This window comes from Cantharellus anzutake, assembly GCF_015039405.1.
Source record: "Cantharellus anzutake strain C23 chromosome Unknown EI90scaffold_5, whole genome shotgun sequence".
Taxonomy (NCBI): domain Eukaryota; kingdom Fungi; phylum Basidiomycota; class Agaricomycetes; order Cantharellales; family Hydnaceae; genus Cantharellus; species Cantharellus anzutake.
Window position 1 is genome coordinate 1834860 of NW_024066955.1, and position 27690 is coordinate 1862549.

General features: G+C 48.9%; 10 protein-coding genes across 10 annotated transcripts; 5 read left to right on the forward strand and 5 right to left on the reverse strand.

Annotated features, from left to right (window-relative positions):
• Nucleotides 1–131: 131 nt before the first annotated feature.
• On the reverse strand, nucleotides 132–830 carry EI90DRAFT_2826791 (uncharacterized protein; the record flags this gene model as incomplete). The annotated part of the gene is made up of 1 exon (XM_039053591.1): nucleotides 132–830. A coding segment is annotated over one exon (699 nt), but the record flags the coding sequence as incomplete, so codon positions are not given.
• A 2592-nt stretch (nucleotides 831–3422) lies between these two features.
• EI90DRAFT_2104785 (uncharacterized protein) lies at nucleotides 3423–5741 on the reverse strand. The gene has a single exon (XM_039052593.1). It carries the CDS (start codon nucleotides 5432–5434, stop codon nucleotides 3665–3667), a length of 1770 nt encoding a protein of 589 aa, XP_038922105.1. The 5' UTR covers nucleotides 5435–5741; the 3' UTR covers nucleotides 3423–3664.
• Nucleotides 5742–5769: 28 nt separating this feature from the next.
• On the forward strand, nucleotides 5770–7250 carry EI90DRAFT_3036720 (uncharacterized protein). Its single transcript, XM_039058722.1, has 5 exons — nucleotides 5770–6048; nucleotides 6110–6247; nucleotides 6303–6374; nucleotides 6432–6839; nucleotides 6899–7250. Exons 2-5 carry the CDS (start codon nucleotides 6177–6179, stop codon nucleotides 6966–6968), a joined length of 621 nt encoding a protein of 206 aa, XP_038922106.1. The 5' UTR covers nucleotides 5770–6048; nucleotides 6110–6176; the 3' UTR covers nucleotides 6969–7250.
• Nucleotides 7251–7986: 736 nt separating this feature from the next.
• EI90DRAFT_3036722 (uncharacterized protein) lies at nucleotides 7987–9796 on the reverse strand. The gene is made up of 5 exons (XM_039058723.1): nucleotides 8879–9796; nucleotides 8640–8829; nucleotides 8542–8598; nucleotides 8291–8480; nucleotides 7987–8269 (listed from the first exon to the last, which is right to left on the reverse strand). The coding sequence occupies exons 1-5, from the start codon at nucleotides 9757–9759 to the stop codon at nucleotides 8094–8096; spliced, it is 1494 nt and encodes a 497-aa protein (XP_038922107.1). The 5' UTR covers nucleotides 9760–9796; the 3' UTR covers nucleotides 7987–8093.
• Nucleotides 9797–10806: 1010 nt separating this feature from the next.
• On the forward strand, nucleotides 10807–12945 carry EI90DRAFT_3036725 (P-loop containing nucleoside triphosphate hydrolase protein). The gene is made up of 4 exons (XM_039058724.1): nucleotides 10807–10864; nucleotides 10925–11202; nucleotides 11253–11988; nucleotides 12048–12945. Exons 2-4 carry the CDS (start codon nucleotides 11194–11196, stop codon nucleotides 12776–12778), a joined length of 1476 nt encoding a protein of 491 aa, XP_038922108.1. The 5' UTR covers nucleotides 10807–10864; nucleotides 10925–11193; the 3' UTR covers nucleotides 12779–12945.
• Nucleotides 12839–18069, reverse strand: EI90DRAFT_3151020 (uncharacterized protein; the record flags this gene model as incomplete). Its single annotated transcript, XM_039065695.1, has 18 exons — nucleotides 12839–12942; nucleotides 12992–13302; nucleotides 13352–13482; nucleotides 13538–13886; nucleotides 13936–14041; nucleotides 14091–14189; nucleotides 14242–14358; nucleotides 14411–14523; nucleotides 14575–14851; nucleotides 14908–14990; nucleotides 15043–15225; nucleotides 15286–15441; nucleotides 15494–15683; nucleotides 16062–16146; nucleotides 16434–16762; nucleotides 16815–17046; nucleotides 17109–17259; nucleotides 17309–18069. The coding sequence occupies 18 exons, from the start codon at nucleotides 18067–18069 to the stop codon at nucleotides 12839–12841; spliced, it is 3777 nt and encodes a 1258-aa protein (XP_038922109.1).
• A 52-nt stretch (nucleotides 18070–18121) lies between these two features.
• EI90DRAFT_3117287 (uncharacterized protein) lies at nucleotides 18122–20292 on the forward strand (the record flags this gene model as incomplete). The annotated part of the gene is made up of 10 exons (XM_039062974.1): nucleotides 18122–18140; nucleotides 18193–18254; nucleotides 18299–18374; nucleotides 18432–18476; nucleotides 18535–18627; nucleotides 18678–18910; nucleotides 18972–19014; nucleotides 19078–19554; nucleotides 19607–19763; nucleotides 19818–20292. The coding sequence occupies 10 exons, from the start codon at nucleotides 18122–18124 to the stop codon at nucleotides 20290–20292; spliced, it is 1680 nt and encodes a 559-aa protein (XP_038922110.1).
• A 307-nt stretch (nucleotides 20293–20599) lies between these two features.
• On the forward strand, nucleotides 20600–21477 carry EI90DRAFT_2907004 (DUF1000-domain-containing protein; the record flags this gene model as incomplete). The annotated part of the gene is made up of 5 exons (XM_039054272.1): nucleotides 20600–20788; nucleotides 20855–20977; nucleotides 21035–21138; nucleotides 21193–21301; nucleotides 21373–21477. The coding sequence occupies 5 exons, from the start codon at nucleotides 20600–20602 to the stop codon at nucleotides 21475–21477; spliced, it is 630 nt and encodes a 209-aa protein (XP_038922111.1).
• A 1345-nt stretch (nucleotides 21478–22822) lies between these two features.
• On the forward strand, nucleotides 22823–24748 carry EI90DRAFT_3036733 (uncharacterized protein). Its single transcript, XM_039058725.1, has 4 exons — nucleotides 22823–23062; nucleotides 23127–23617; nucleotides 23665–24311; nucleotides 24362–24748. Exons 1-4 carry the CDS (start codon nucleotides 22942–22944, stop codon nucleotides 24573–24575), a joined length of 1473 nt encoding a protein of 490 aa, XP_038922112.1. The 5' UTR covers nucleotides 22823–22941; the 3' UTR covers nucleotides 24576–24748.
• Nucleotides 24749–25634: 886 nt separating this feature from the next.
• EI90DRAFT_3036735 (uncharacterized protein) lies at nucleotides 25635–26661 on the reverse strand. Its single transcript, XM_039058726.1, has 2 exons — nucleotides 26628–26661; nucleotides 25635–26573 (listed from the first exon to the last, which is right to left on the reverse strand). The coding sequence occupies exons 1-2, from the start codon at nucleotides 26649–26651 to the stop codon at nucleotides 25794–25796; spliced, it is 804 nt and encodes a 267-aa protein (XP_038922113.1). The 5' UTR covers nucleotides 26652–26661; the 3' UTR covers nucleotides 25635–25793.
• Nucleotides 26662–27690: the final 1029 nt, after the last annotated feature.

Here is a 27690-nt window from a genome sequence, read left to right on the forward strand (position 1 = left end):
GGGTTAGGAAGGGAAGTGCCAAAAGAGGGAGGGGAACAATTCTGCACAGGTGGATGACTCCAAGATCCCCAAGCCCCAAGGAAAGCGTGAGATGTCCCTCGATAGCAGCGAACAATCGATGAATGCGGTGCCCGTGACGACTTCTTAGCCAGGTGGGAAAGTGATACATGACCGTCCAAGATATCGGACTGGTCCATGTGTCGGATGTGGAGGTCAAGTTGGCGGAGACAGTCATGAGCCACAGTAAAAAGAAAAGGTAAAGAACGCCGATGACGGAGAAAAGACAAACGTAACCCAACTGAATCAAAAGGGAAAATACAAGGCAGAACAGAACACTCCCAATCCGCCAAAGATATGAGAGACATATGTCTGAAAATCAGAAGATGGTGGTTCAAATCACGGAGTAGTCCAGCCAGAGCAAGAGAAGCATTGAGATGTGGAATGGACGTGAAACCGAAGCCATAGTGATTCGAGGGGAGAGAAAGCACTTGAGTGGAAGGGGAAAATGGGAAAGGAAGATAAGAGTGGACGAGAGACGCGATTTGTGACTGAAGGGATGAGGCATGCGACGGGGAGACTGGATGCAAGGCCAAATGAGCCCGAACTTTTGATATCAATAGTTGGTTAACAATTTTCCGGATCACTGTGATAGGGAAACGTTGATAGGATTTCGGAATGATAAAAGATGAAATCAAAGATGATAAATGATTGAACTGTGAGTTTGGGTCATTAATGGATACACGGAGGAAATGAATATGATCACGACGAACTGGGACCTGGACCATTGGGACTAGAGGAGATGAAGGGCAAGAAAGTGAAATTGTTGGCATAGAGATGGAATCGGCCTTGAAGGAACTCGAATTGAGCACAACGACCTCCGATTTTTCCCAAGCCGTTAACCAACCATAAGCCAGTTGGAAACGTTCCATAAGTAGACACATTGAGCGGATGGAAGAGATGGAAGATGCAAAAAGGAGGGAGTCATCCGTCGCCTCCACCATAGAGATTCTAATAGACAATGAATCAGCATGACGATGGGGGTCAGCATTGCGCGCCTTAATAGACGAAATCTTGACCCCGTGCTCCTCTGACAACCAACGATGACCTAGACTAGTTGTAAGGGCCGACTTGAAAGGAGATAGCGAGCCACCCTGTTTTGTTACCCCGTTAATGATGATTGGCGGAGTATCGCCATAAGCGGTGCGAAGAGAGCAGCGAACATCGAGCTGGGATGACTGGTCCAGATTGATTATGCTCTCAGGCAGCCCGTAGGCTAGGATGGCATCATGAAAACCCGTGGGGGAAAGGAAATCGAAGCCCTTCTGTTGGTCGCGCTTCAGAATAAAGAGGGGTGTAGACGTACGGTTGGACCAGGCCTCAACTTGGGCAAGGAAGCTGGTCATGTCTCTACCCTGAACACCCTGCTGAGTTGCGACTTGAGTTTCGGGAATGAGCTGAACCTTGACATTGTACAAATTTAATTGTAAGCTCAGCCAGGCAAAAGGAAGATTGGCAAGAAGATTTGAGAACATGATTCCTCGTTTATTCTGGAGCTGTGTAGTGAGCCCCCGTTTGTGAAGCGTAACCAGGACTGTATCCCTGAGAAAAGCTGGAATGAAGGAATGAGTGATTTGGAAATTTAGGAGGGATTGCACCAGGGATAACGCGGAGTCTGACAGTGCCTTAACACACCACTTCTCCCATCCATCCGGGCCTGGGGCTGGGTGAGGGTTACCCCGACGGAGGAGTGAACGAAGCTCAGGTAAGGAGACACAGCGGGGCCATATGAAAGGAGAGTGTAGGACCCGATCTCTCAGTGCGCGAACTGGGGAGCAATCAAGCCAAGGTTTGTTGTCCTCTGGGGTAGGATGATGATGATAGAGATTGGTAAAGTAGCGAATGGTTGCATCCTTCACTGCCTCCTCTCCTGATACTAACTGATGTGTGTCAGGATCCTCTACCACCAAGGGCGAGTCAGCTGCCAACTCATATGGCATGAGAGACTTCGCTGAGCGGCCTCTAAGAACGGCAAGCACCTTTCGACGGTGTGCCAATGAAGCACGTTCATGAGCCAGTCTGTTTGAAAGGGAATATCGCTCCTTGAATAGACATTTCCGACGTTGGCGGAGGAAAACAATGGCATGTTCACGGTCCATCGAAGAGGGAATACGCAAGAACTCTGGGCGCAGTCGCAAAGGGAGAAAGTGAACAGAAGGTAGAGGACCTTGGCGAAGTCGGAACAACAAACCACCAACAGCACGAATGCAGTAGTTGACTTGTCTAATCTCGGGAGAGGAGATTGTAGGAGGCCGTAATTGAGGCGAAAAAGCTCTTCGACGACCAAATACATCCTCCCCTGCTGAGAGTAGAATTTTTGAGAGAGCACGATAGACAATCTCGAACTCATCTAGGGACACAATCTCATGAGTGAGGAGCCCTTGGTCCGCTATTTCACGGTCCACCCTGCCAGAAAAATCCTCAAATTTCGCTTTAGTAGAGCTGGACGGGTAAGGATAGAGCAGACGCGGAGGTGGAAGGGAACGCTGAGGTAAGAAAGGCACAAGAGAAGGGCCTTCTGAGCCAAGTATGTGAGCGGAGATGTGAATGGCACGGTGATCTGTGGCACCCAGGAAATCCCGCTGGGTCTGGATGGATGCGGAGAAAATTGGAGAGGATGAGATCACTGCTCTATCCACTACTGACTTGGCCCCATTCGCATAAGACCTAAGCGTGTAATCTGAGTTGACATCCACGTCGTGCTTCAGAGACCATAAATCGAGAGCGTCCGAAGCTGTGAGGAAATCTTGGTAGATCAGAGCCTCTGGTGAAAGAGCACCCGATGACCGTTCCCTCGGGGCCATGGTCACATTAAAATCCCCAGCAGCCATCCACAGGTGAGGGAATGGTTCTTGCAATATGAGGCTCCGAATTTCAGACCAGAAAGAACGGAGGGATTCCCGCGCGGCATTACAAGGGGCATATATCCCCAAAAGCCGTAGGACCTTGGGGGCTAGAGAGGAGGAGGCTAGGATAACGTCGAGAGCAACTACCCTGCCCTGTAAAACTGGAGGGACAGAGAGACGACGCAAAACTTGGAAGTTTTTCCTCACTCCCAAAGCTAGACCCCATTTCCCACATCGCCGGGCTAGTGGCAAAGCTGGACTCTCATATACCATATAGTTGGGAAGGCTCAACAAGGGCATAGATGGTGTCGTTGATTTGGTCTCAGATAGAACGAAAGCGAGAGGAAGAGTGGATGTGATGAGGGACGTAATGAGATGGAGCTTGAAAGCATTTCCCAATCCGTTCACGTTAGCCGCGAGAACACTGAAATCCGTTGAAGTCGCTTGGGCCCCCGGTAAGAAGAGAAAGAACAGGAAAGGTAACAACAAGAAATGGGGGTTGCAAACCAAAGCCCATACAACGGTTTGTATAGAGAAGTACACCCACAAATAGGCCACAGACAAAGAAACAACTGAGACACGGGGAAGGGAAACTGGGACAGCTGCAGAACAGAACACTGAAACACAGGTCGGAGCAGTAGACAGGAGAGGTCCACTTGCATGTGCCGACTGAAAGGGTAAACCAGAGGGAAAAATAACATGGGGAACAGATGGAGGAACAGAGGGGGAAAGCGAAATGTGATCGGACCGCATGCAGAAATTCAGCCCTGAAGAAGCAAGCAAGGCGGGGGTAAGACAGAGGGAAAGTTAACTAGCGGAAGAGATGGAGCAGTAGGGGAAAGGGAAACATGATCGGATACCAAGCGGAAATTCAGCCCTGAAGAAGCAGGAAAAACAGGGGGTGAGTAAGGGGGCCCAAGAACAGAGAAGATTAGATGGTAGAGAGCATCGAAGGATCGATGTAGTCGAATGACTGAGGCATGAAAGAGCAAAGAATGCATCAGATACGGCACCTTACGATGGCGTTTAGCTGATGGGCCAGGATCATCGGGCGTGCCCGGGGACTCCAGGGCCATATCGGCGTCGTCAAATTGGATGGACGATGACTGAATCGCCTGTTGAGGAGACAGGCAGTCGATAGTCATGCTGGTGCCAATTTGGAGATCTGAGAGGCTCTTGAACAACACGCTATTCGTTTTGGAAGCAGACTGAACTTGTTGGTGAAGAACCATAATTTTGTTGGTGATGGCATCCTTCTCGGCATCCGTCTTTGCGTGATCCCGCTCCAACACAAGAAGAGTAATCTCTTCACGAAGGCCCGAAACCTGCATCTGTCCACCGATAGTGTGTACCATTCCAGCCATCGATTTGTTAAGCGCGGCAACGGCGTGGCTTTGAGCTTGAACGACAGAAGACATAGAGCTCACAACCTCATTAGTCTGACGCATCTGTTCAGTCAGAGTGGTGATAGCACGGTCAGCTCCGGCAGTCACTGTCTCGACCTGAAGGCGGTGTTGAGCCAGCTGGTCATATACTTTGGCCATACTCGCATCGTGGGAGACTGCGAGAGTGTTGATTGCGGCCGCAGTGGACCTTGGTATGAAAAAACCTTTACCGTTGAGTTGATAAAGAAGTTTTGGAGGGGAGATCTCGGCCTCTGAGGACGCGAGGTATTCAGAGAAGAAAGAGACGTTGTTGGTGATCTCATGGATAGTGTCCCAATCCTTGACATAAAACACCAAAGCGTTATTTCCTTGCTCCATCGTATAGCCTATGAATTGTGCAGGGTAGCGGGTCTTGACCATGCTGGCAAGCTGCTGTGCGAAATCGTCGGTATAGCGAGCCATGCCAACTATAGCTCCCGCGTACGGCCAAAGGGGTTGGACACATGCCTTAGACTTTACGCTATAGGCCTTTCTTCCGATGGTCAGGCCGGAATCGACCAGACGGGCAACGTCTGACTGTGAATGAAGCAACACAGCGGTGGAAGAGCCGTAGACGCTGGCATAATGAGCTCGGATGTTTACCGCGCCAAGAGCGCGCAAGACCTGGGCTTCCCAATCCTTCGGGGTAACGCCATCTGAGTCGTAAACCAGCGAAATAATCCTGAGGTTATCCACACCAAACATAGGACTCCATACTGTTCCGAAGGCTAAATCCTCTAGTGGTTTAATCCATTTCTTCATGTGATGCGCCTGTTTAACTGAATTGACTACCGACGCGTCGGGTCGGAGATAGGCGTAGTCGACAGATTTCCCACGCGTAGAGGAACGATAGACTGCGACTTTTATGAGATCGGTATGACGAGAAAGTAGGTCAGCGACGACCTTTTTTAGATGACTCTCGGCGGAATCCGGCGTTGTGGCTGGGAGGTTGCGGACAAGTAATTCGCAGCATTGGAGCGACGACGATGGGAGGGTTTGCTGGTTTTGAGAGAGATTAGATTGGACGTCAACGGATTCAACCCCCGGCAAAACAAAGTCGGATTCATTAATAGCTGTGTTTGAAGTCTGGGCTCCGGAGTCGGACATAGTAGATGGATAGAATAGGAGTGAAACGAGGTAGGGGATAGGGGGACAAAGGTGGCAAGGGTCCTAGGGCGACAACTATAGGGCGAGAGACGGGAAAAAAGCTAGGTTAGTGCGATCAACGCGCTTTGTCAGCCAAGAAACACAACACGAAAGGAGGTTAGGACAACAGAGGCGATGAGGGTGTGGCAAAACTAATCTGAAGTTGAAGGCGACAGGCTCTGCTTAGGTTGGTGTTAGGTTACTGTTATGGGCAGCGGTCGTGGTCGTGGTCGTGGTCAGTGACAAGTCAGACATATAATTCATGAACCCGTGACAAGTATATTATTTTTCGGTGGCTCATTCCATATGGAATGCAATGCCTGATGATTGAGCGCACATGAAATAGCTATTCGTCATTATTCGACCTCGATCCAACCGTCACTGCAGTACCGCCGTTACCATCTGTTTGGAATCTGTGTAGCGTTGCGATCATGATCCCATCACTCCGGCATCTTGATCCCCAACATACATAAACTAGGCGTCCTTGTGGTGCTTAGCCCCTCGCTGCTGGCGTCAATCAAGCCCTCTAACCTATTTCGTTGTGCGTTTCCCTCTGACCCGGTGTACTGGTTACAGTGAGTGCCGCCGTGCCAGCCCCACTCACTACGACACTGAAACTTAACGGGTCGTCCGCAGCTTGCCGTCCCTCATTCCCGTCGCGCTTCGTTCCAAAAATAATTACTCAAGAACCGTACTAGCTAACATGCGTGTATTTGTATTCGCCTCTCTTATCGGCTGCTTCATGGTCTTCCCAGTCATGGCTACTTCCTTCAAGTAAGAATCGTGCGCTACGTATACACACGATGGGCTAATCGTGCATGCCTTCAAGCGTTGGCGACATCTTAAACTCGGGACTGACAGAGAAGCATCATGAGGAAATCACCCACGAGCGTCGGGACGGGTGAGGTTGAGGTAAATGTATGTCCATGGACTCACCATCTGATCGACTTCCATTCAGCGGGACCCAAGGCTTAGGATCCTTCGGTGATTGGGACTCGGGGAGCCCGGTTTCGTTCACCACACGAAGCCTCCTTGACGAACTAATCAACAAAATTAGTTCCAAGCGCGATGAAGAGGTCCCCGCTGCTGATATCGGTGCTGATGCTGAGGAAGCAGAGCTCCTTAGGCGTGCACTTTTGTCCAAGGATAGACCCCTCGCCAAACTTGTTCTGGCTCGTAAAGTGGCTGATAAGCAAGGACGAGGTTCTGGGAAGTCCTGGTCCCGTCGAAGTCCCCAAAGCCAGCTGCCCAAATTCAGAATTGGCCTTGCAGGAGCGGGTTACTTCGCACCTGCATCTCGCATCAACAGACGTGCATCCGAAACTAATCATGGTTTGGCTGATATCATCAAGGCAATGAGTGTTCGGTAAGCCTTTCCTGTTGTTTGTTGCGGGGTATCAACTCACGCATGGGTCATGCATTAAGCAGGAGTCACCTCACGTATGACCCACTTGTTTACGCTACTGGGAATTACAAAAATCTAAACCTAATTTGATGGTAATCCCCATTTCTTTGTTCCTTTGGATCTGCTTCCCAGTCCCGCGCTATCTAATTTTATTGAGGCTCTTGGAGAATGAACGGGGTTGACTGTTTCTGTTTCATCTTTGGATGCCCATCACATTGACCACAAGATTTATCTGGCTCCGCTTACATGTATTGTCCAAAAGTTGTACCTGCGTAATGGCTAATCAGACAGATTCCCGTCCTGACTGACGATGCGGGCGACATTCCTCGGGAGTGGCGTTCGAGCCAAAACTGTCGCCGCAACGTCATCGGTCTAGACCAATCACCCGGTGTTAATTCTGAAACCGCGTCGAAAGTTTCGCTAAACTGCACGTGGGCGACTGTCACCGAGTCTGAGTGGTCGGCAACTGAGGGCAGACATCCAAAGAGTGACACGTGATGCAAAAAAAATGGCGATCACCTCGCCCAGAAACCATCCCATCACATCCATTGGATGTTTAATGGATTCGGAAATTCATGGGCACGAAGCGGATCATTCAGTGGAAGTACTTGTACTGAACTTTCGCTGTTGAGGACATTGTCTAGGCCATGCTTATAAAAGGGCCCTGATGGCCTTTTTCTCCTCTCCCTGTTGCCTGGTATCTCGCGCTCTTCTGGTGAATGAGATCCAACTTGCTGCTCGTTTTCCGGGCTTACACCTTTTCCCACCTGCTGCTACTCTCGTTCACTGCTTGGTACTTCCACTGGAGCCAGCTCTCGGTGTTACGGCTTATAGGGTATTAAACGTAGATTGATTCCTAGATATGCGTATCCTGTCCTCGCAAGCTGAGCACTTACGTAAGCGCTCAGCTTTACACTCGCCCTCCTGCGAAGACAGGATAAGTACTCGCATCTAGGAATCAATGTTAGTCAAATGGTCGGGTATATAGACCTAAGATTGCATAATGAATATCTAATTTTCAACTGATGAGGTGCTTGAGTAAATCCCAAATTGTTCTCGGAGTTTCGTGTTGCCACCAGCCGTCAAATGTTTAGAATTAACATTGATCATGCAACAAATGACAGGGGTTGCTACTACTGTGTCCGCCGTTCGCATTTACAGGCGCTTCAAGCTTGTGAAGGCCTTGATAGAAAAAAAGCAGCCTTATCATACAGATCACAGCCATTCATCATCCTCGTCGAGGGGTCCCCAGGGCTCGTCAACATCAAATCCCCGCGCGGTTGTCACCATGCATACAGTGCCATACGCCGTCGCCAACGAGGGCTCATTACCGTATGTGACAAAATCCACCTTAACGAACTTTTTAGGGTCCTCATTCACCTCGATGATCCCTAGCACCCGAGGGCTTCAACCGTTGTGTTCATGGATGAGTGTATTTACGCCGCCTTCCATCTCACTCCATGTGTAGAGCTGGGCAGATCGAGGGAGTATTGCACGAGTTCGATCCTCGGGTTCATATTCGGCGAAGAGAACGTGGTGAAAGGTGACGCTGACGCCCGTTTGAATTAACATGTGATAAAGAACGGCATCACGACCTTTGAGCTGAGAGAAAAGATGAAGTATGAATGCAAATACTACGCCGTAGGGGCTGCATCGTCCCTACCCTGCGACTGACTGAATCCGCCTTCTCCAATGCCCCGCCATGGGCTAGGTGGATATACTCATGAGCCATCGAGGATGATCGCATAGATAATGACTCACATATTGATGTTCCAGATAGAAGCACAGACGAGGATGTTTGATGTTGGTGAAAACACCGGGAGCAGTGAGTGCGTGATATAGCAGGCTGAGATTGTGATTGGAGCCCGAGGATTCAGCCAAGATTTCGGTGCCAAATGATGAATTGTCGCTGCTAGTGCTATCAAACGAGAGCGTGTACGAGAGCGTCACTCTGTCAAATATTAGAATGGATTGCGAAAACGGTTATTGGATACGCTCACCGATGGCCGCTCGTGACCGGCAAAACTTCATGCTCACAATCAGAAAAGAAGGCTATCCACTCGAGATTTGCGCCGCTTCCCCATTGAGTAGTGTACTCCTCGCGGCCCTGGCTGTTGTTGCTGCTTTCCGATCCTGGTGCTCTGACCACAAGCTGACCTCCCTCGTGTGGGGCAGGCAAATTAATTAGCAGTGTCCCGAACATGTCTGAGGAGCGAGGGGTGTCGATGTGTCCCTTGAAGAAGTCGCCAGTAGAATAAACGTTAAGTTTGTCCAAAGAAGCAATGATCCGGACCCTTCCAGTGTCTCCCTCCAGCGCATGCAGAAAGTTTTCATTATCGCTCATCTCTTCGGCGGGCGAGTGCAGATTCGAAGGAAGCAGAAACTTGGATATGGAAGTAATAATACCTAGACTGTAAGGGTCCAGGCTCCCTGCAGGAAAAACTCCAAAGTTCTCCTTTTGCAGCACGAGGGCGCGACGGTACGAAGGATCGAACACGTCTTCTTTTCCTCTCCCAAACGAGGCCTGACTAGATGCATTAACGAGTGGCACGATTTCGCTCACATTCTTCAGCGGGAAAGAGACGGGAGTGAATTTGGGTGATGATCCCCCAGACGTTTCAGACAGAAGTATAGTTAGGGGTACGTTCTCATCCAATGGGATGTTACCAGTGCAGAAGAAAGGACGCTTGGTCGCCTCGAGAGCGGATTTAATGGCCTGAAGTTGTTCTGGGATGTCAGTGCTTTCAGCGTTTCTCGACATTGCAGGAGAGTAGAGAGAGGTGGTTCGAGTCAGCAAGTAACGACCACTGCACTCAAAACTCAGGTTATTGAGCAGACTCCTACCCAGTCGTCTGGTTGAGCTAACACGAATTCCCCACATGGCTAATCTAAGATCCAATTCCTATTACTCTGTAGGGGTCTTGTAAATTTTTCGGTTCCGAATTGAATGCCAAAAACGACGGGGTCCTCTATCATTTCATAACTCAGGGTCCTGCCTTTATTCTTCCGTTTCTTTTTTAATCCTCTCTTTGTACAATCCAACGTCTCTCGTCCATTATGGGCTTTATTGCGGTGGGCTGGAGACTTGTATACGCAGCCGACGATCCTTTCGTCAATTTCCATAGAAATGGGACTGCTGTGACATCCTCTACACCGAGGGCAATTGCGACTTTTGAGTTCTCTGGAATTGGGATATGGGTTTACGATGCTAGACGTGGCGTGTTCGTTCCAGTTATTCGATTTCGGTACCGAGATGCTTATCGCAAAGTTTGGAAGCATGTTGTCCCGTTCGAACATATAATGATTCCAAATATTCAGGCCACGGCTCTCACTAGTCGTGTAAATTTTAGGAAGTCACGTCATCAGATACAGAAGTATGAAAGGCCTGTCTTTCTTGGTCGACGCACTCAATTGTTGAAATCCGGTTTGAGCAGAGTGAATGGAATACGTACTGTCACTGAAGTGATTCTACATCATACTACATACCGTTATTCTTTTGAGTTGTTGTCAACATTGGTTAGAAGTGATATATAAAAAATAGGTGGGGCCGTATGTACGGACGATAGCACAGGGAGTGCAATCAGCTATACGAAGATTGAATAAACGAAGAAATAGCTCAGTCTCTAACTTGAGAATGAGGGAAGGGAAAAAGTCCAGCGCCCCGCCCAAATAATGTATATATAAAGATTTTCGTTAGTCGCAATGATTTCCAACCAGAAGAACATAGGCAGGAAGGACAATTGGTAATATTCCCACGGGTCTGGCTCTGACAACCCGCGGTGCGGGATCTTCAGATAGATATACGCGCATGACGTTCAAGGCCGTCTTCACCCACGGGTGTAGAACAGTTTTTAATCTCCTGTGGTCAAACTCACGCGAATTTTCATCAACGTCTCGGCGCGTACCTGGGAGAAAAAAGAGTTCTAGACATCGATTAGAGGATCGGCAACGCGTCTCATTAGGGCCCAAACCAAGTGGTAATAGAGGTATGGACTTTCTAACTCCTTGCGATCCGTTGTTGCGTTTTAGATGCTGACTGTATTAAGGCAATTTTGCAACTGGGTCAAAGGGACACGATCAGCGCAGAATACGGGGTCCGTACATTACATCCATAACCCCTATCTCTATCATTTGCACTGCTTATAGCTTTACCGACAGGTACTCGCACCTCGCTGTCCTCCATTCATGGCATGCACAATTTCTCCTTTCATGTTCGAATCATTTGGCGCTCAATGTTCATTCAGGAAGATCTTCACCTGTCCAAAACCCTTCAAAGTCGCGTCAAGTCTCTCACCGCCCCCTTTCAGGCCGATCTATGCAGAAGGTAATTATCCTTTCAGTGTATTTTCTGTAGCACTTACACAGAAAGCATAGAAATCATCCTTGCGTGGCGGATATGAAGATAAATTTGTTGCTTCCAGAATACCAAAAGCACCGAGATTGCACGAAGAAACCATCCATACGTTTGAGTCTCCCCCTTTGCTTCAAGGGCTTTCTAATGCACTGAAAGAGGTCCTGGGCAAGCAAGCACAGCCTACTCCAATCCAAGTGTTGTCCCTCAACAATTACTTTTTTCACCGAAAGCAACGTGCTCTACTGAGCCAGACTCCCACTATCACACTTATGGCGTCGGAAACCGGCTCCGGCAAAAGCATAGCTTACCTTCTACCTGTGCTTCAATCTTTGAAAGAAACGGAAAAACCATTACTATCGACATCTTCACCTCTTCCACAAACACCACGAGCAGTCATCCTGGCACCAACCCATGAGCTTTGTCGGCAGCTTAGCGCGTATGCGAAATCCCTGTCTCATGAAATCAAGATAAAAACAGTATGCTTCTCTAACCCCTCCAAGCCCTCGACAAGTGCGATCCAAGCAATGAGGGAAAGCCTCAGAAACGAAGATAGAGGTCCTTCTGTAGTCTACCGCCAGCCTGATGTCATAGTTTCTACCCCTTCACGTCTTGCTCACCTCGCTGGATTGGAAGTGATTACCGATAAGGAAAGCCCGTCCGCTGCGTCGCGTCCGAAAAAATCATCTTTATCACGTCCTGAAGTGGCCCTGGACGGAATGGAATGGTTAGTGATAGACGAGGCTGATGTACTATTTGGTCAGACCCTTTCATATTGCAAATTAAGACTCGTTCATTCTATTCTCTTCGTCACGTAGACCGCGATTTCCGGCAAACTGTCGAGGCTATACTTGCATCAAGGTTTGAGGGACTTCAAAATGGCCCTCCCTTGACCGCGGGCCCTCGCCTTAATATTATTGTTAGCACCGCAACAGTTCCCCAATCGCTCAACAAATACTTAATGGAGAGATTTCCGAACATGACGCGACTAACATCACCGAATCTTCACCAACTTCCAAAGCGACTACGTACTGAACGTGTGGTTGTTTCGGGAACCCATCCCTTTGCTGTGATGCACAAAAAGCTAGTGGAAATATTCGCCGCTGACAGCATGTCTATCGGCAATAGACAAAAACAAACTCCATCACGCGTTATCGTGTTCTGTAATCGGTCTGAAAGAGCGGAGCAACTGGCATCGTATCTCAAAAGCGTGGCTATGTCATGTTTCGTGATGACGAGTAGCAGCGCGGGTCGAAGAAAAGGATCAAATAATCATATAGCCGAATTCTTAACCTCAGCCTCTCCGCCCGATGCCAATTCTCAGAACGATGCCATACCCTCACCACGCGTGCTAATAACCACTTCTCTCCTTGCGAGAGGCCTCGACTTCGCGTCTTCCGTCACTCATGTACTCATCGCAGATGAACCGCGCAACGAGATTGATTTTTTGCACAGAGCGGGACGCACGGGTCGTAGAGGCCGACCTGGTACTGTTGTCCTCTTCGGCAAGGTCGCATCTAGGGGTCCGAAGCGAGTTGGATTTACTTGATCTAGTCCCGGGAATTGTAGGATGTTGTCTCCAAGAAACATGTACACCTTCACATATGCGTTAGGTAGCGAAAGTGAAGACACTTTCGCCGATAGTCACTCTGGCGGTCCGCGGACCTGGCCAATCAAATACTAGTGAATCGCAAAGTTGTTCGTATGTTGTATCTGGGAAAGTTTAAACAGGCAATTTCAGCCGCAGAACTGACACACGAACCTGTTCTGACGGTTATGGGGAACTTTTTGAAAGGTTCGGAGCTCGAGTTCCCTTGTCGTGGTGGAGCACCGGGCATGAAGAAGCTGACAAGGCTCGATCCAACTTTCCACACCATCACAAGCCCTTCTTCCAATGATACTGTAATTAATCGACGCCCATCAGGAGAGAAGGTGCAAGCGGACAATCGTTGTTTGTGTCCATCAAGCACGTATAACCTGGAGGCCAATTTCAAGTCATACATGATGAGGGCACCTTCGTTCGTGCCGACCGCCAAGCGCTGAGTGGGCATATAGAAATCAATACTCGCGTACCTACGAGATATGAGTCAAGATTTGACTTATGATTGGAGACGCTGCTCACGTTCGCACCACTTGCCCAAGAAATTCGATGGCGGAGTCCAACACTACTTCTCTTGCAGATGAATTGGGGTCCAGGGATTTGACCACCGCTTCCACAAGACGAGGTAGATTTGGATACAATATCATTCGATCCTAAGAATGGAACGAGACATGAATCACACCTAGGGATTGAGAAAAGTCTGTGTACTCTGCGAATTATGTATGCAATAAGCTGCATAGTGGAGCTACGATATTCAACGGAGTTGGTATCCATGATGTCCAATGAAATCGTTGAAATGAAAAGAGGTGTATTGGCCTTGGCAATCTGCAGAACACTCGTTCGTGCTAGTTGAACCAAATTTCGAAGTTGAGTGCTGTCCTTTTGTGCCGGAGTCCCAACAGCGAGTCGAGAAAGGGATCTTAGAAGATCCATGGCGTTCACATAAATTCTCCAGATATGGAACCCACGAGAGCATAAGTCAATGGCGGTTGCGCGATGAGGGGACTGATCGTCACTCATGTATAACTTGATTGATCGTGAGACGTCGATTAGAGTACTGGCATCCAAAAGTGAGCGTTGCATCGGTAGGAAGTGAGCAAAATTACCTTGGGGAACAAATGGCGTATTTCTCAACAGCCACATTTCCTACCACAAATAAAGCAAGTGCCGATATGGGAAACTGCTTATGGGCATCGGCTTGCAGGAACGGAACTATGGTTGAAGGTGAGTCTTACGAGATTCTGCGCAAAGCATCACGTACGGTAATGCTGCCACTCGTCAAAGAGATCGGTGGCAGCTCGATCCGAGAGCAATGTAGCACCAGCGTCGAAGAGATATCTTGCGACGTACTTCTCTTCGCCTGATTGAAAGTATCAGAATCCTCGGGTCATAGGCGCATATTCGCTACTTGCCTGATGACTGTGACCAAATCGAGCCAAGAAGGGGGAATGAGATATTTGGGCACGACTCTCTAGGAGTTTGTGCCAGCCCAGCTTGAGAGAGTAATTTATTGATGAGTTTCGTTGGATCTATCCACTCCGTAAGGCGAGATTCTCGTTGTTCCGGTGCTGAGAGACAAACCTAGTCCAGCTTGACGAAACGCCAACGCAAGGGCAAATAAGCGTCGTGTTTTATAAATTAGAGACAATTCGGTGTTACAAGAAATGGCTGGTATGGCTACTGAACCGCCGTAACTTCAACAAAGAATTAGCGGATTGTGTGCTGCAGAAAAATAGACAGCTCACCCATACATGCCAACTAAAGCGGAACTAAAGTGGCGTGTTTTCGCCCCAAAATTTGCATAACGAGTTTCTTCTTGAGTAATGAGAAAGGAAACAGCCAACATGGCGGCCTCATCGCGACCCGAAGAGGGTGGAGAATGTTCTGGTCTTTCCGGATGCTCGGGCCTCTTACCTTTACCGAATGCCTGCTCAGGAGTCTTGTCACTTTCTGTCGGCGGCAGCGATGCTGAAACGGGCGCCAAACCAAGCAACCGCCACGCATCAACGATGACCGTCCTGGCTGAAAGAAGCGGCGTTGTGGATTGGTATTAATTAGCAACGAGAACACTGGCATACCAACATCCAGTGCACCGGCACTGGAATCGAGGCGTCCCAGACTCCAGCAAGGGAAGTCGGGCTCTTGCTGCTCCAGAGGACCACTAGGACAGCGACATTGAAGACATAGTAGTAGATGATAGAAAGGCCACCCACGCATCAAACCATCCCCCTTGACTCAAAAGCTCCATCGCCTGATCTTGACCCATTGATCTCCAAAATTCCAGTGTGTTCGTGTCCCAAAGGCGAGTTCGCGAATTGCCATACAACAACAATATGCTGTTCGCGCTAACCCAAATCCGCTCTAATGGAGCGACGGATCCCGGTATGACATACAGCCTTGTGAATAGGGAAAGGCAATTACCCTGGCTGCGGGAGTATTGGGCGAGGGCAACTCACAGCTGCAGTGTCTCTACACTGATGACCGCTATCGTACCGCTTATTGACATACATAAGACACAATCATGCATTCGACCTGGATGAGGGTCCGGCAACGTGATCACATATCGTAATGCATCGTGAAATATTGTCCATTTCTTGAGCAGATTCAATGATCTATAGACATGGTTATCAGTCTTACTTCCTTAAAAACAGCATGAACATCTACCCCGTCTCCCACAGAGATACGGTGCCGTCTGCCGTTCCAGCAACAACCAGAGTTTTCATAACATGATAATTGAGGGTGACGTGGAGACTTGTTATCGGCTGGTGCAAAGATCGTTTCGAACCCGCATATCTCGGCAGGTCAAGCCCGTGAACCAGTTGGGAGAGTGGAGCCACTCTTAGATAGCCGTCGCCTAAAAATTGATGAACGCAACCGCTTTAAATCATAATCCAATACTCAACTGCAACCCAGGTATATTTGACTAAGCTCCAAGGGTAGTATTGACGACACGGTCACCGATGGCGGCTTGGACGAATGTAACCTACGTGCTTCCCAAATTCTTGCAATTTGAGGCAAGACGCACTCCTGCTTCTTTGCACGTCGGCTTCCACTTTCATATAAGGGCAGCTTATACAGACTGAGGCGACGAAGTTGAGAACCATCATCCGAGATTACCAGGATCAACGTCGGGGATGCAAGATATAAGGTTACAGTCTCACTTCCCGCCGATTTCGCAACGCTGCATGGCCCGCTTAAACTGAATTTCTTGCGTTGTGCAGAGGCTGCGTACCTAAACTGTTGTATGGATCCTTCGACTGTTGTCTCCAGAGTATTTTCCTGCCCCAACCTTCGATCCTCAAGAATCCAACGCGCTCCTAATAGAATGAGGCAATAACAGGAGCACAAGGATAAAGACTCACAGAGCCTAAAACGACAATACATGACCCATCTAGCAAATGACTGGCATCACGGATGAGACCTAAAGAAGGGCAGGTCTTGAACAGAAGCTGCATGGGCTCGTTTCGGTTTGATTTGTATAACTAAAACATGTTGATATTGGACCTATTGCACACAACACATTTGAACGCACGAGAAGTGTATCTGATGACCAGATTGCGCAAAGGAAAGCGCCTGGGGTATCCGTGGTAAGAAAACAACGCACTCCTTTCACTTGCCTCCCGTCGAGATCAATCCCAGGGGTAGAGATATTATCACCGAGCAAAACTCGATTGTCCAAAAAGTGGATGTCATCTTTCTTGTGCTCGTAAAGCGAAGCCTGACGTCGCGGGATCAGCTTCCCTCCGATTTTAAAAGGCCGATAAATTGCAGAGAGAGGGAGGCGAGGGAGATGCAGCTGGTTTGAAGACGCATCATTTGTTCCTCGGTCGTCAACTGGCCTATGGAGCAAACCACTACTAGACTTCGGTAAGAAGTTTACTGGAGTGACAAGAAAGATGTGACTCTCGGAAAGTCTGTAACACAAAACTTGATCTAAGAGCGGGAGATGAAGGGCGAAGATCGAGAGATTAAGGCTGAACTATACCAGGATTATTATCGGTTGGGCAGGAGAAAGCGCCAGAAGCAGAGGCTGGGCCTTGCACGATCCACTCTCCGAGCCATTCAACAGCTTCATCGTCCACTAAGAAAGGTCTGAGTTCATGGAGATTCAGCTTAAGACACGATACACGCGTTGTCGACATTGTGTCGGTATAAGGAAGGTCTAGCTGAGAAAATTGGAAAGGGTCCGAGGCCGTGATATAAACGATCAGACTGCTCTGCATGGTCTCGTGAGCAAATTTTCAACGAGCAGGAAATATAAAGTGCGTGCCTCGTTGACCAAGGGTATGATATTTAATCCTTTCCATTCCCAGAGACGCGAATCCGCTGGAACATTCTCGTATCCCACAGGGGCCTGGCAGCGGGGTGGACCACCCAGATCAACAGAAATGAGGCAGAGACCATCCAGAACAGAGTACACGGACAGCCGCCTATTGTGGGATGTAGAGAATATCTAACGGCCAGACTTCGATCACTTACCCTGCCGTCTGGAGTGACAGAAGAAGGTTTCCGTCATTTATGAACTCGAGGAACACAGTAGAATTTCCAGAACTTGTTTGTGGCGGATAAAGATGATATCTCAAGGCATAAGGATATAACGATTTTTCGTCTGTACCGTTCCGTGAACCAAGTGAGGAGCCAGGGTAGGTATCGGCCAGAACTGCAGCATTCGATGTTCGCTGAAATGGAGGCTTCAACGAGGGTTTGTCAGTTGTCTGTTCAGTTGCAATATCAATGCGTCGGGGAGGTGCGGGAGGAAGAGCTTCCCTGTCTTTAGGGGGAGCAGGGGCAGACTGAGTGTGAAGAAGTGCACGGAGCTTGTGCTCGTCATCGTGATCGATGAAATTCATTGGTGCCTGCGCTTCGTCCATGCTCAAGTCAGAGATGGCCAGCGAGCGACTAGGAACAATATTAGTAGGGGAAAAGTGATTCCCTGAAGATTTTATTGAAGATATGGATGGAACTGGAGAGGTTGGCCGCATGCGAGGGAGTTGTCGTGGAAAGAGTTGGCCCAGGTTGTCGCGTGCGCCATGAGACAACATGAATATGCTCCCGTCTGTGCACCCAACAGCAATCCATTGCGGAGGATTAATAGCTGTGGTTGGTTCGAATACCCCAGGATATGCAGCGAGTGCAGTAGCTGTAGATGAGGAGAACGCTTCATCCACGATGTTGACGCCTTGACCATCGCCCCCGTCTCTCAGAGTCAAGGGAAATAGAAGGCTGGAGCCTACAGGCATCTATGAACGATATGCACGCTCAAAGCGGCAGATACTAGTCATACCACGCTCCATGAGGTCGCGTTTGATGCGTACGTTGATGTTTGTTTTCGCCGAGACGGCTGCGAATATTTCCCCCGGAAGAAAAAACGGTTCCACATCACCCCCAAGAAAGTTTTGCTGTTACGATCTTCACTTCATTATGGGTAAGAGATATTCAATTACGGATTCTCAATGGGATTGAGTGTAGTCTGACAAGGACTACTCACCCTCAGCACCAAAGAAAGCCAAGAAGCTAGCCCTCACTGAGTTTTTGGCCGACGAAAGTTTGTACATGTCAACTGAGTCGTGCGATCTATTCTAACAAAAACCCCCCCTATTAGGTCTCGGATCATGGGCGGATGAGATGGATAGCCTGCCAACTGCTCGTATGTTTTGATGACGTATATTGTTATCCTGACGTCCTGGCGTCTTATGCTACATTAGCGACGATAAAAACTGATGAGGACCGCGCAAGAGACAGGGAGGGGCGGCGTGGAGGAGACTACGGCGGAAGGGAAAGAGACTTCCCTCCTCGATGTGAGTTAATGCACACAGCATCATTCATATTATGTTGATGAAATCTTCAGATTATCCTCCACGTGAGGAACTACCGCTGCCCACGAAACCCCCATACGTAGCATTTGTTGGGAATCTGGCTTTTGATATCCACGAAGAAATTATTGCAGAATACTTTTCTCCGAATGTCATCAAGGACATCAAGATTATCAGGGATCGAGAAGACCACCACCCCAAAGGTTTTGGCTACGTCGAATTTGACACCCTGGATGGCTTGAAAGACGCATTATCGAGAACCGGAGGAGTGAGTCAGAACAACTTGATTTGTGAAGTGCGTTCATCATGGTAACCCGCTGTTCATCCAGCAACTTGCTGGGCGAAGCGTCCGGGTCAGCGTCGCAGAACCCCGTACGTGTCACCGCTGACAGAGGTTTAGCACGGGACTTCCTCTAAATCAGATTGATATTTCAGCCAAGGAACGCACCCATTTGGAAGACGAACGCTTAGCTGGTCCATGGCGGCGAGAAGGCCCACTGCCACCACTGCCCCCTCCATATACAGAGCGCGCAGGTTTTGGTGGGAATTTTGCTGGTCGTACGGGACAAGATGGAGATGGGACAGGTCCACCACTTGCTCTCACGAACGATGACTGGCGAAGCAATCGTACCTCTCGCCCGCCTCCTCCGCCTGAGCGGGAACGCAGCGGCCCTCCCCGACGGACTTCAGTCCCCCCCGAACTTACGAGCCATCCGGCTCATGCGGAATTCACATGGACGAAGGGAAGCAAATTCCATCCTTCTGTTGATGTGTCTCCACCTCCAGAGCGCAGGAGTATGTTTGGTGGGAGGCGTGGGGACGGGCTCGGGTCTGGGTCCAACCCTGATGAAGTCGATTGGCGTGCCGCACCCAGGCGTACACTTTCACAATCCGGATCAACTCGTGGTAGCCGTGGGTAGAGCTTCATCCTAATCGAAATGAGTTTACCTTAAACATCTTTCAGCAAACCCCTCGAATCCGACTACACCTCAGCTAGGCGGTCGCCGTAAGCTCGAGTTACTCCCTCGAGGCAGCTCAACCCCACCTGCAGAATCCCCTATGACATCACCCAAATCTTCAACCGTGCCCTCCGCTAAATCTAATCCCTTCGGCAATGCAAAGTAAGTCACTCGGGCTTTGGATGCGATTTCGATTTCTAATTGTAATTTATACAGACCTGTGGATGCCTCGGCTAAGGAGAAGGAAGTTGCAGAGCGTCTCGAACAGGAAAAAGACCGCATCGCTCGTGCTGCTAGAGAAAAGGAGAAGGAGCGCTCGGGTTCAGGCTTTGGAACCAGTTATACTCGGCCGACATCTATGACTCGCACTGAATCTCATAAATCCTCTTCCGCCCTTCAAGCAGCTCCAGCCTCCCCATCAGCCACATCTCCATCTCTCCCTGCTTCTCAGTCCGCCCCTCACAAATTTGCCAAAGATGCTGGTGCTGTTAGACCAAAATTTAGTTTCGCAGCTGCCGCCGCAGGTGCGAAAGGTCCTGTCGAGGCCACGGATGGAACGCATACAGCCGCAAAAACCGAGTCATCGAATGGCGACGCTGAGTCCCTTGCCAATGGGGAGGTGCTGAACGAGATTACTGGAGACGATACTGTAGAAGAGGCGAGTCGGAAACTTGGAGAAGTGACCATCTAAGATGATGGGAACCTTGGCCGTCATTTGACGGTTTGTTGCTCGAAAATCATCATGTTGGATTAAAAACTATCGTGGTGTCTCACTCTTACGAGCAAGACGACACACACCATTTTATTACATTCGTATTAATATTCGCAGCGCCAGATGTTGGTGTCGAGATTTTCCTGCAATTGTGAGCTCGACTACAACTTCTGGTCCAGGATCGCTGTAAGTCTGACCCAAACGCCTTCATCCCACAATATTCGTGATGTCATCGCACGTGACATTACTTTGGGGAATCAGAGTACCAGTCCCGCGGCCTCTGAAAATGAGCCATCACAATCATCACAACAATGAAGGCTGTCACAGCCATGATGATAATCATGATGATAACGAGTTTCCCGAAGCGAGTGGAAACCTTTACTCGAAGATCGATCTTCCCAATGTCGCGCTCCTCAACTCCGAACACCCTGCCACTGGAGCCATCAAGCCTTGGAATGAGCGAATGAGCAAAACAGTGTGCCCGCATTTCTCATTCTGCTATGGTTATATGTAACAGACCAATTGAACTGGTTTCGTGCAGTACATAGAGTCCGATGCGGATGACCAGTTGATTATTCGCGTTCCGTTCACCGGTTCTGTAAAGCTCAGGAGCATTTTATTGAGAGCGGGACCTGAGGATCAGACTCCCTCAAGAATCCTCCTCGTACGTCAAACCATTTAATTCATTTTCACTTGAATTTAGAGGGAAGATGTCCCCTAGTTTGTGAATGCTGATCAACTGGACTTCAACGACGCATCGCAAATCACGCCGACGCAAGAGTTCGAGGTGGCTCAGAGCGCAGAAATCGGCGAATATGCTGTGAAGTGAGTTGACGTCGATTTGTGCTTTGAGCATTATTAATGGTGCATTCGATGCAGGCAAGCGAAGTTTCCGAATGTAAGATCCTTGACTATTTTCATTCCATCTTCCCAAGGAGCGGAGGAGACTCGCGTATTGTATCTGGGATTTACTGGGGAGTTCAAAGAGGTAAGCTGCCAACTGCAGTAACATCTCTGCATGCAAGTGAACCGCCTACGGGTATTTGCTTAAATAACTAGCTGAAAGAACAGCCCATCATAACCGTGTATGAAACACAAGCCAATTTGGCTGACCACGAGAAGATTCAAGGAACTAATGGAGTCCCGACCAGACCAGGAATGTAACGATAGAAACTAGTTGTTACAAATTGGGCCCAGCGTGCGAGCAGTCTTGAGTAAATCAAACATCCCACATCCGCAATCTTTGCTTGATTACGTAAGGCCTCGGCAATCTACATATATAAAGTTTTCACTCCCATCGTTTTCTCATAACTACAACAACCCATTTCACCTTTCTGCTGTGAGTACTGGTGAATTTCTTTTTTTTTCACTTAGCCTTAGGGGTTGTGTGATGAGTTCTTTCCCCGTCTTACACGACCGAGATGAGAAGGGGAGAAGTCGCAGTCTTTTGATTTGCGCACCGCCCTTGCTTTCACGAGGGTCATTTGGCGCTAAGCCAGCGTGTTTGTCTGATTCGCACCCGTCTCTCTTTTTTTCTTGCGCATGTGGCTAACTTGCGTTCTCACTGGCACCTTTCTTGCGTAGCATTGGTAACGGTACGTCTATGTCACCAATCCCTTCTTTCGTTATCGTTGTCATGCCCAAAAGGATGAATATCAAAAACCATTCGCAGTTGTTCACAGAACGCACGGGAATCTACCCCAACTCCCCCCAACAGCCATTCATATATTCCCCCTCCCACATGCGTTGACATTCTTGCTCGCAAACCCTATTCGGGTGGGATTTGTCGGCGCGGGAGCTAAGGGGCCGATCCCGACAAAGGTTTCTGCGCTGTGTTTGTGCTGGGTGGTGTGCGATGATGTTCATTAACCTTCCTTGGATGTCTGAAGGGCACATCTTGGCAACTTCCATCGTAAATTTCTTGATGCGACGCTGATTTTTTTTTTCACCCCGTTTTTTAGGTTCATTGCCAGTCTCTTCTTTTTTTTTTTTTTTCTCTTTCCCGTGTACTTACTGTTGGCTGTCAATCCTTTACATATCATGAAACTTTTGCCTGTGGCCACGAGTATTCTTTGAGTCGTGAAAAGTATCTGAGGAACGCTGGCCTCCCCAGTTCCATCGCCAGAATGAATGAACGCTCCTGAGGCATAGGCTTTTGATCCAATTCCATCATACATATATGGTGTCAGCCGCGATGATCTGGTACAGGTCTGCCATGAGGCCTCGCTCGCATCCGTTCCATATTCGGTGAATTGAATTGTGGCAGTTCATAGCCACCTCGGATTAGGCAATTTAAATTTCACATCAACCTCCACTCTGTTCCACTCACGAAGGCGGCCTTTCTGACCAACGTCTCTATTCCTCAGCATGGCGAGCGCTGGGTTGTCGTTCACAGATTCCTACCGACCCCGCTTGCCCACTCCTAACATTGTCGATCTCACTGGGGACAGTGACGATGAAGACATCAACTCGTCTTCCTCCTTACCACGTAACCACATCCGCTCTCCTACAGTGACCCGTGCAAGTACCCCCAGACCGTTTCATGCAGGCCCTTCTTCGACCTCTTCGCACGGCGTTTACATCAACCTACTGTCCGACCAGCATTCTGATGACGAAGACATAGTGTATATGGGCACTCAGCACCAGCCTTCTAATCTTATCCTTCCAGGAGCGCACGGTAACTCATCCGACTTTGTTGATTTATCCAGTCATCCAGACCCGCCACACCTCCATGCTCGTTCCATGCCAGGTGTGCAAAGTCCCTCTACGTACTCATCTTTATTTCTGTTTCATGCTTATCATTTGGTTGCTAGATCCCCGACACCGTTTGACAAGACCACAGAACTTCTCTGAGCCAGGGAGTGCAGGATCCGGACATATTCCTCCACCCCAGGCACTGAGGCGGATTGTCAATTCACCGCCGCCCCTACCACCCACTCGTCAGGCTGCTTCCATCCGACAATCACGCCCTGGTGGTGCGATTCTTACCTCAAGGTCACGCGCCACTGGCCGCCGTCACTATGCTTTCCGGTTTCCCACCTACGATGAGCCAGAGGATATGCGTGGTCCAGCAGACAATGGAGACTGGGGCAATGGATGGCTTGGAATGATGGCCAACGGTTACAATGATGGCTTTGGCGCACTGTACCACGGAATTCACGCTTTCTTTGATAACATCAGATGGGTGGGGCCTGTCGGTGGTGCTGAGGCTGCCGAAGTACCAAAGTTTGAGGAGAGGTTCATTCATAACGGGCGATTACCGCGCAAGGGCTTTACGTATGACTTTGATCGCTTTGGGCCGGACGTCAGGTTCAAGATTGGATCATTTAAACTTATCGACGGTCAAATGAGGCATCGTCGTCTAGCAGCCGTTCACGTTCTCCTGCTGTAGCTGATTCCGTTTTAGACCCTGATGGAAAAAAGCTCAAGCGTAGAGCCATCTCCAAGCCAGAACCTGCGGTGATTGACCTTGATGCGCTCCCTGATTCAGAGGAATCTGGTTCCTCGTCCCTTCCAACAGTCATATGCGCGGGATGCGATAAGCCACTGATGCAAGGCCTCGACGGCGATGATCGAATATGGGGTCTTCGCTGTGGTCATTTAATATGTGGAGGCTGTTTAACGCGTGTTGGAAGGCCACCTCCTCCCGAACAACCCACCGCCGTACAGCTCCTCATCGGTGGGGCTGACAAGCTGCTGGAGGAAGCTCGCAGCGAATGCGCGCAAGGGAAAGGCAAGGCCATTGAGCTTGATCAACACCCACATGAACCTGCCAAATTCCCTTTGCTAGAGGATGCTGTTGACCATGATCACTCTTCTGTCGTACCCGTTTCTACCACTTATCCACGTCCCATTGGTATGCGACTTCGCACTTTTGGCAACAACAGCCTAAGAGAAACCATTGATTCCTCCTATTCTCCCCTCAACCCTATTGACCTCGCTTCTGGCGACAATAATCTGGGAGAAGCCACCGATTCCTCTTATTCTCTCTCGACGACGTCCTCCCCTCACCTTCTACTTCGAAACCTACTCGCGGACGCGGCAACAGACGCGGTCGGGGACGAGGCAGAGGCAGAGGCCGAGGGAGAGCTGTAACGAAAGGCAAAGGGCGCGCGATTCCAAGAGAATGGACCTATCACTGTCCGGTAGAGGATTGCCGGAAGGCGCATGTCAGAGTTGTTAAGTTGGGTGACACGAATGTACTTGGACAAGAGGAATGGGTTCCACATGCTGATATGGGAGAGATTGCCGTTTACATTTAAATATTAGCGCTCGTTGAAGTTCTGTTTAATGCAACTTTTGATTTGTGATATAGTTCGGATGTGAGATGATACTTCTGCATTATTCTCCTGCGACCTAAGCCTTGTATGCACCTAAATAACCTGTTTGGACTCGTTGATACAGTAATGCATGGGTTAACCCCACCTTGATGTCATTGTCATGCTCCGAACCTATTTGGTAAGCGCGAAACTCTCAAATCTCCACAGCTACTGGTCTGTTTGGGATGGGGTTCTGGAGGCTAGTACATTCGAATTTCCTCTTCCTAAGATCATTCACTACTGACAACTTTGAATTTCCGACATTCAGGTACTCTGACTTCATGCATCAGATCCATTCCTCCACGTCTTTTTCCTTCAAATCTCCACCAAATTCAATGGGGTATGATGCATTAGAATCATATGGTCCACCACTACTCATCCTAGGACTCTCCTTCCTAGTGTACAAGGGCTGATGAATGGTATATATCATGATTTGGACCGTTTGTGATGTGTGCCCATCCATCCTGCCTATATACAGTGCAGCTGAAGTATTTTACAACTTCAGCGAAGATCCTGAACAGGAATATCAGGCAAAAGGGATTATCAACCATCAATGGGATGACGATGAATCAATATTTCCGAGCCAAATGTCAAGGAACGCGTGTCAGTTTACGCTAGAGGGGTCCTGGCAATCTAGTCAATCACAAGAGCGAGGGACAAGCCACTCGCTACAGCCCAGATACACATGTAAATGTTATATGGGCTACTAGGGGCTAGATCGGGCTGACCAGGAAAGTCGGGACAATGAGATCTCCCAAAGCACAGTGCTTTGATGGCAAGAAACAATTAGTTCACATCCGAGGGAAGATGTGCAAGAAGGTAAGGGATCCCTAAGTACAGCAGGCACTTAGGCTACCCACATCAGGTGCGGATCATCAGATTACTGTCGCTGCGTGATTTTCAGGACGACAAGATGTGATCGTCAAATACATACACTACCATTGCAACGAAGCTCGTAATCTCAAAGCATATGGTGAATCGCCAGAAAATGCCAAGGTCAATGTTTGGCAATGGAAGACATCGAATACTCTGATTTCGGTGAAGATCGTGGGGACGTCGAAATTGACGACCTCTAGACCATAGAGGCTGCCGGTGTCAACACCTTTCCACGTGCACTAATCAAACTGTGATGGATATTTCGAACATTATAAATTGCACTGGTCATAGAAGGTATTCCAAAGCATTAAACGATGGGGCAGTGCCTTTCATGGCGAAGTATTCAGCAATATCGGTAGCGCAGGCGCGTATTGCCTCTGTCACCAATTCTGGCGTTATACGGACACGGTCTTGTAATCTCGGCTTTTCCGTCCTCGTGCAGCATGGTTGCGACTCTCGAGCTTCAATGACTGAGGGCGCTCTTCGTTCAACAAGAAGTTTGACAAGTTCCAAGTTGCGTTGTCGGATGGCGATTTTAACAGCGAGCGACCCCTGCGACCCAGGGTCCGCACCATAAGACAGAAGGAGTGTTACCAATGGGATTGAGCGTCGATGGCAGGCCATTATAAGGGGGTAACCTTTATGCGAGTTAATGTTTGGTTTGTAAATGTTATGATGTCGGGCGAGTTCATCAAGTACGTTTGTAATGGCATCCTCATTATTATTATGAATGGAAGTAGAGGGTGATGCGTTAGGGCGATATCTGAATAGCCTTCGGGGCAGTTTTATCCAAATGACTGGAAGCTTTTTGGAGAAGGGAACTAGACCATGAATTCGATGGATAGCACGCAGCACTCCTGGAGTGCAGACGGGGTGCAGCAGACTCGCCTCGACTATATGAGCAAGTTGGACGTTCGGTTGACCACCCTCATTCGTAAGTGGGTGCAGCATCATCAGCCACCTGGCGCGTAAGGATTCCGGCGCGGAACGAAGTGTATGGTGCATGGACTTTGAAACTAGGGGTAATTGTGCATTCAATGCAAACAGGTGAATTTCGTACAGCAGCTGTAACATAAACTGTGTGAGAGGATGCAGGCCAATGCAGCCACGCTACGATACCTCGATGGGCAACATGGCCAGCATTAAAACTGCCACCTGATCTGCGAAATGTTATGTAATCAATGTTGACACACTCAGCTCAAGGCCTGAAAGCAGTTGTGTCTCTTGCGCTGCCTTCAACAAATCCCATAAAAATGCCCAATGAGGGTCCATGCATGTACTGAAGGTCAAGCTCGAATACCTGTATTTATCATTGTTTACATCGAGTTTATAAATTTAGCGGCCTTAACTTTGTTTTTTAACAGCATGAATTGTCTTCGTTTGTGCCAACCTGACTTCACCTCACTGAAACTGCACATGGTATGAGGAAGATGGTATACCCGATTTTTTTGCGATGATTATGGGTGTACAATATATGGACTTTCTGTCACAACCGACAAATCCCGGGGCTCCGTCAGCGGTGAACCAATGCCGATAGGCGAATCTGCCAACCTGAAACCCGATCTAACCAGCCCTCAACCTGATGTCTGGCCCCCTGCCCTATCAAGTGAGACTTGGCCAACAATCAGACCCTGGACCCTGCTGGCATTCCGACTTCACCACCAGTTCTGTCAGAGACCGGATGCGGGATGAAGGAAATGTCCCCATGGTGGAGGGCTTTGGCCTCAGCGACTTAGACCAGGAGCGCTGTGCCTAGTTACATGTCTGTGCCCTAATTTACTTACTGGAAATGAGAACTTAGAAGGGGGAAACTCTAGTTGATTTTGTCACTGGGGTGTAACCTATCTACAAGTTATGTATATATAGTTACATAGAGGGTGGGCCCATGAATGGTGGGGCTGAGTGGAGTGGAGCTAACTATTGGAATTATGAACTAGTTGCAAATTAGCACTCAGTTCCAAGGATGTGAACTGAGGAGAGAGGAAAGAGAAAAATCGCACAAGGTGGCTTTTAAGCCATCCTCAACTGCGTTCATCAACATGGATGCCAAAAGTAGAAGTATCAGGCAATCCTTCATGGAAATGCCCATGTGCAAGATGTATAGTCCGATGGACTCAATGGATGGTCCACAGTGTACCAAGAAAACAAGGATTTCAACACTAACGGAATTACATGTTAGCTG

Coding starts and splice junctions, on each gene's coding strand:
- EI90DRAFT_3036733 (XM_039058725.1), top strand. CDS start 22,942: ATGGGCACTCAGCACCAGCCTTCTAATCTTATCCTTCCAGGAGCGCAC. Junction 23,063..23,126: donor CCATGCTCGTTCCATGCCAG/GTGTGCAAAGTC, acceptor TTTGGTTGCTAG/ATCCCCGACACCGTTTGACA. Junction 24,312..24,361: donor TCTTATTCTCTCTCGACGAC/GTCCTCCCCTCA, acceptor ACGCGGCAACAG/ACGCGGTCGGGGACGAGGCA.
- EI90DRAFT_2104785 (XM_039052593.1), bottom strand. CDS start 5,434: ATGTCCGACTCCGGAGCCCAGACTTCAAACACAGCTATTAATGAATCC.
- EI90DRAFT_3036735 (XM_039058726.1), bottom strand. CDS start 26,651: ATGCTGGCCATGTTGCCCATCGAG. Junction 26,574..26,627: donor TGGCCATGTTGCCCATCGAG/GTATCGTAGCGT, acceptor TTTATGTTACAG/CTGCTGTACGAAATTCACCT.
- EI90DRAFT_3036725 (XM_039058724.1), top strand. Junction 11,989..12,047: donor CGAGGCTGATGTACTATTTG/GTCAGACCCTTT, acceptor TTCGTCACGTAG/ACCGCGATTTCCGGCAAACT.
- EI90DRAFT_3036722 (XM_039058723.1), bottom strand. CDS start 9,759: ATGTGGGGAATTCGTGTTAGCTCAACCAGACGACTGGGTAGGAGTCTG. Junction 8,830..8,878: donor CCGGTCACGAGCGGCCATCG/GTGAGCGTATCC, acceptor AATATTTGACAG/AGTGACGCTCTCGTACACGC. Junction 8,481..8,541: donor CGGATTCAGTCAGTCGCAGG/GTAGGGACGATG, acceptor CTTTTCTCTCAG/CTCAAAGGTCGTGATGCCGT.
- EI90DRAFT_3036720 (XM_039058722.1), top strand. CDS start 6,177: ATGCGTGTATTTGTATTCGCCTCTCTTATCGGCTGCTTCATGGTCTTC. Junction 6,375..6,431: donor ACCCACGAGCGTCGGGACGG/GTGAGGTTGAGG, acceptor ACTTCCATTCAG/CGGGACCCAAGGCTTAGGAT. Junction 6,840..6,898: donor ATCAAGGCAATGAGTGTTCG/GTAAGCCTTTCC, acceptor TCATGCATTAAG/CAGGAGTCACCTCACGTATG.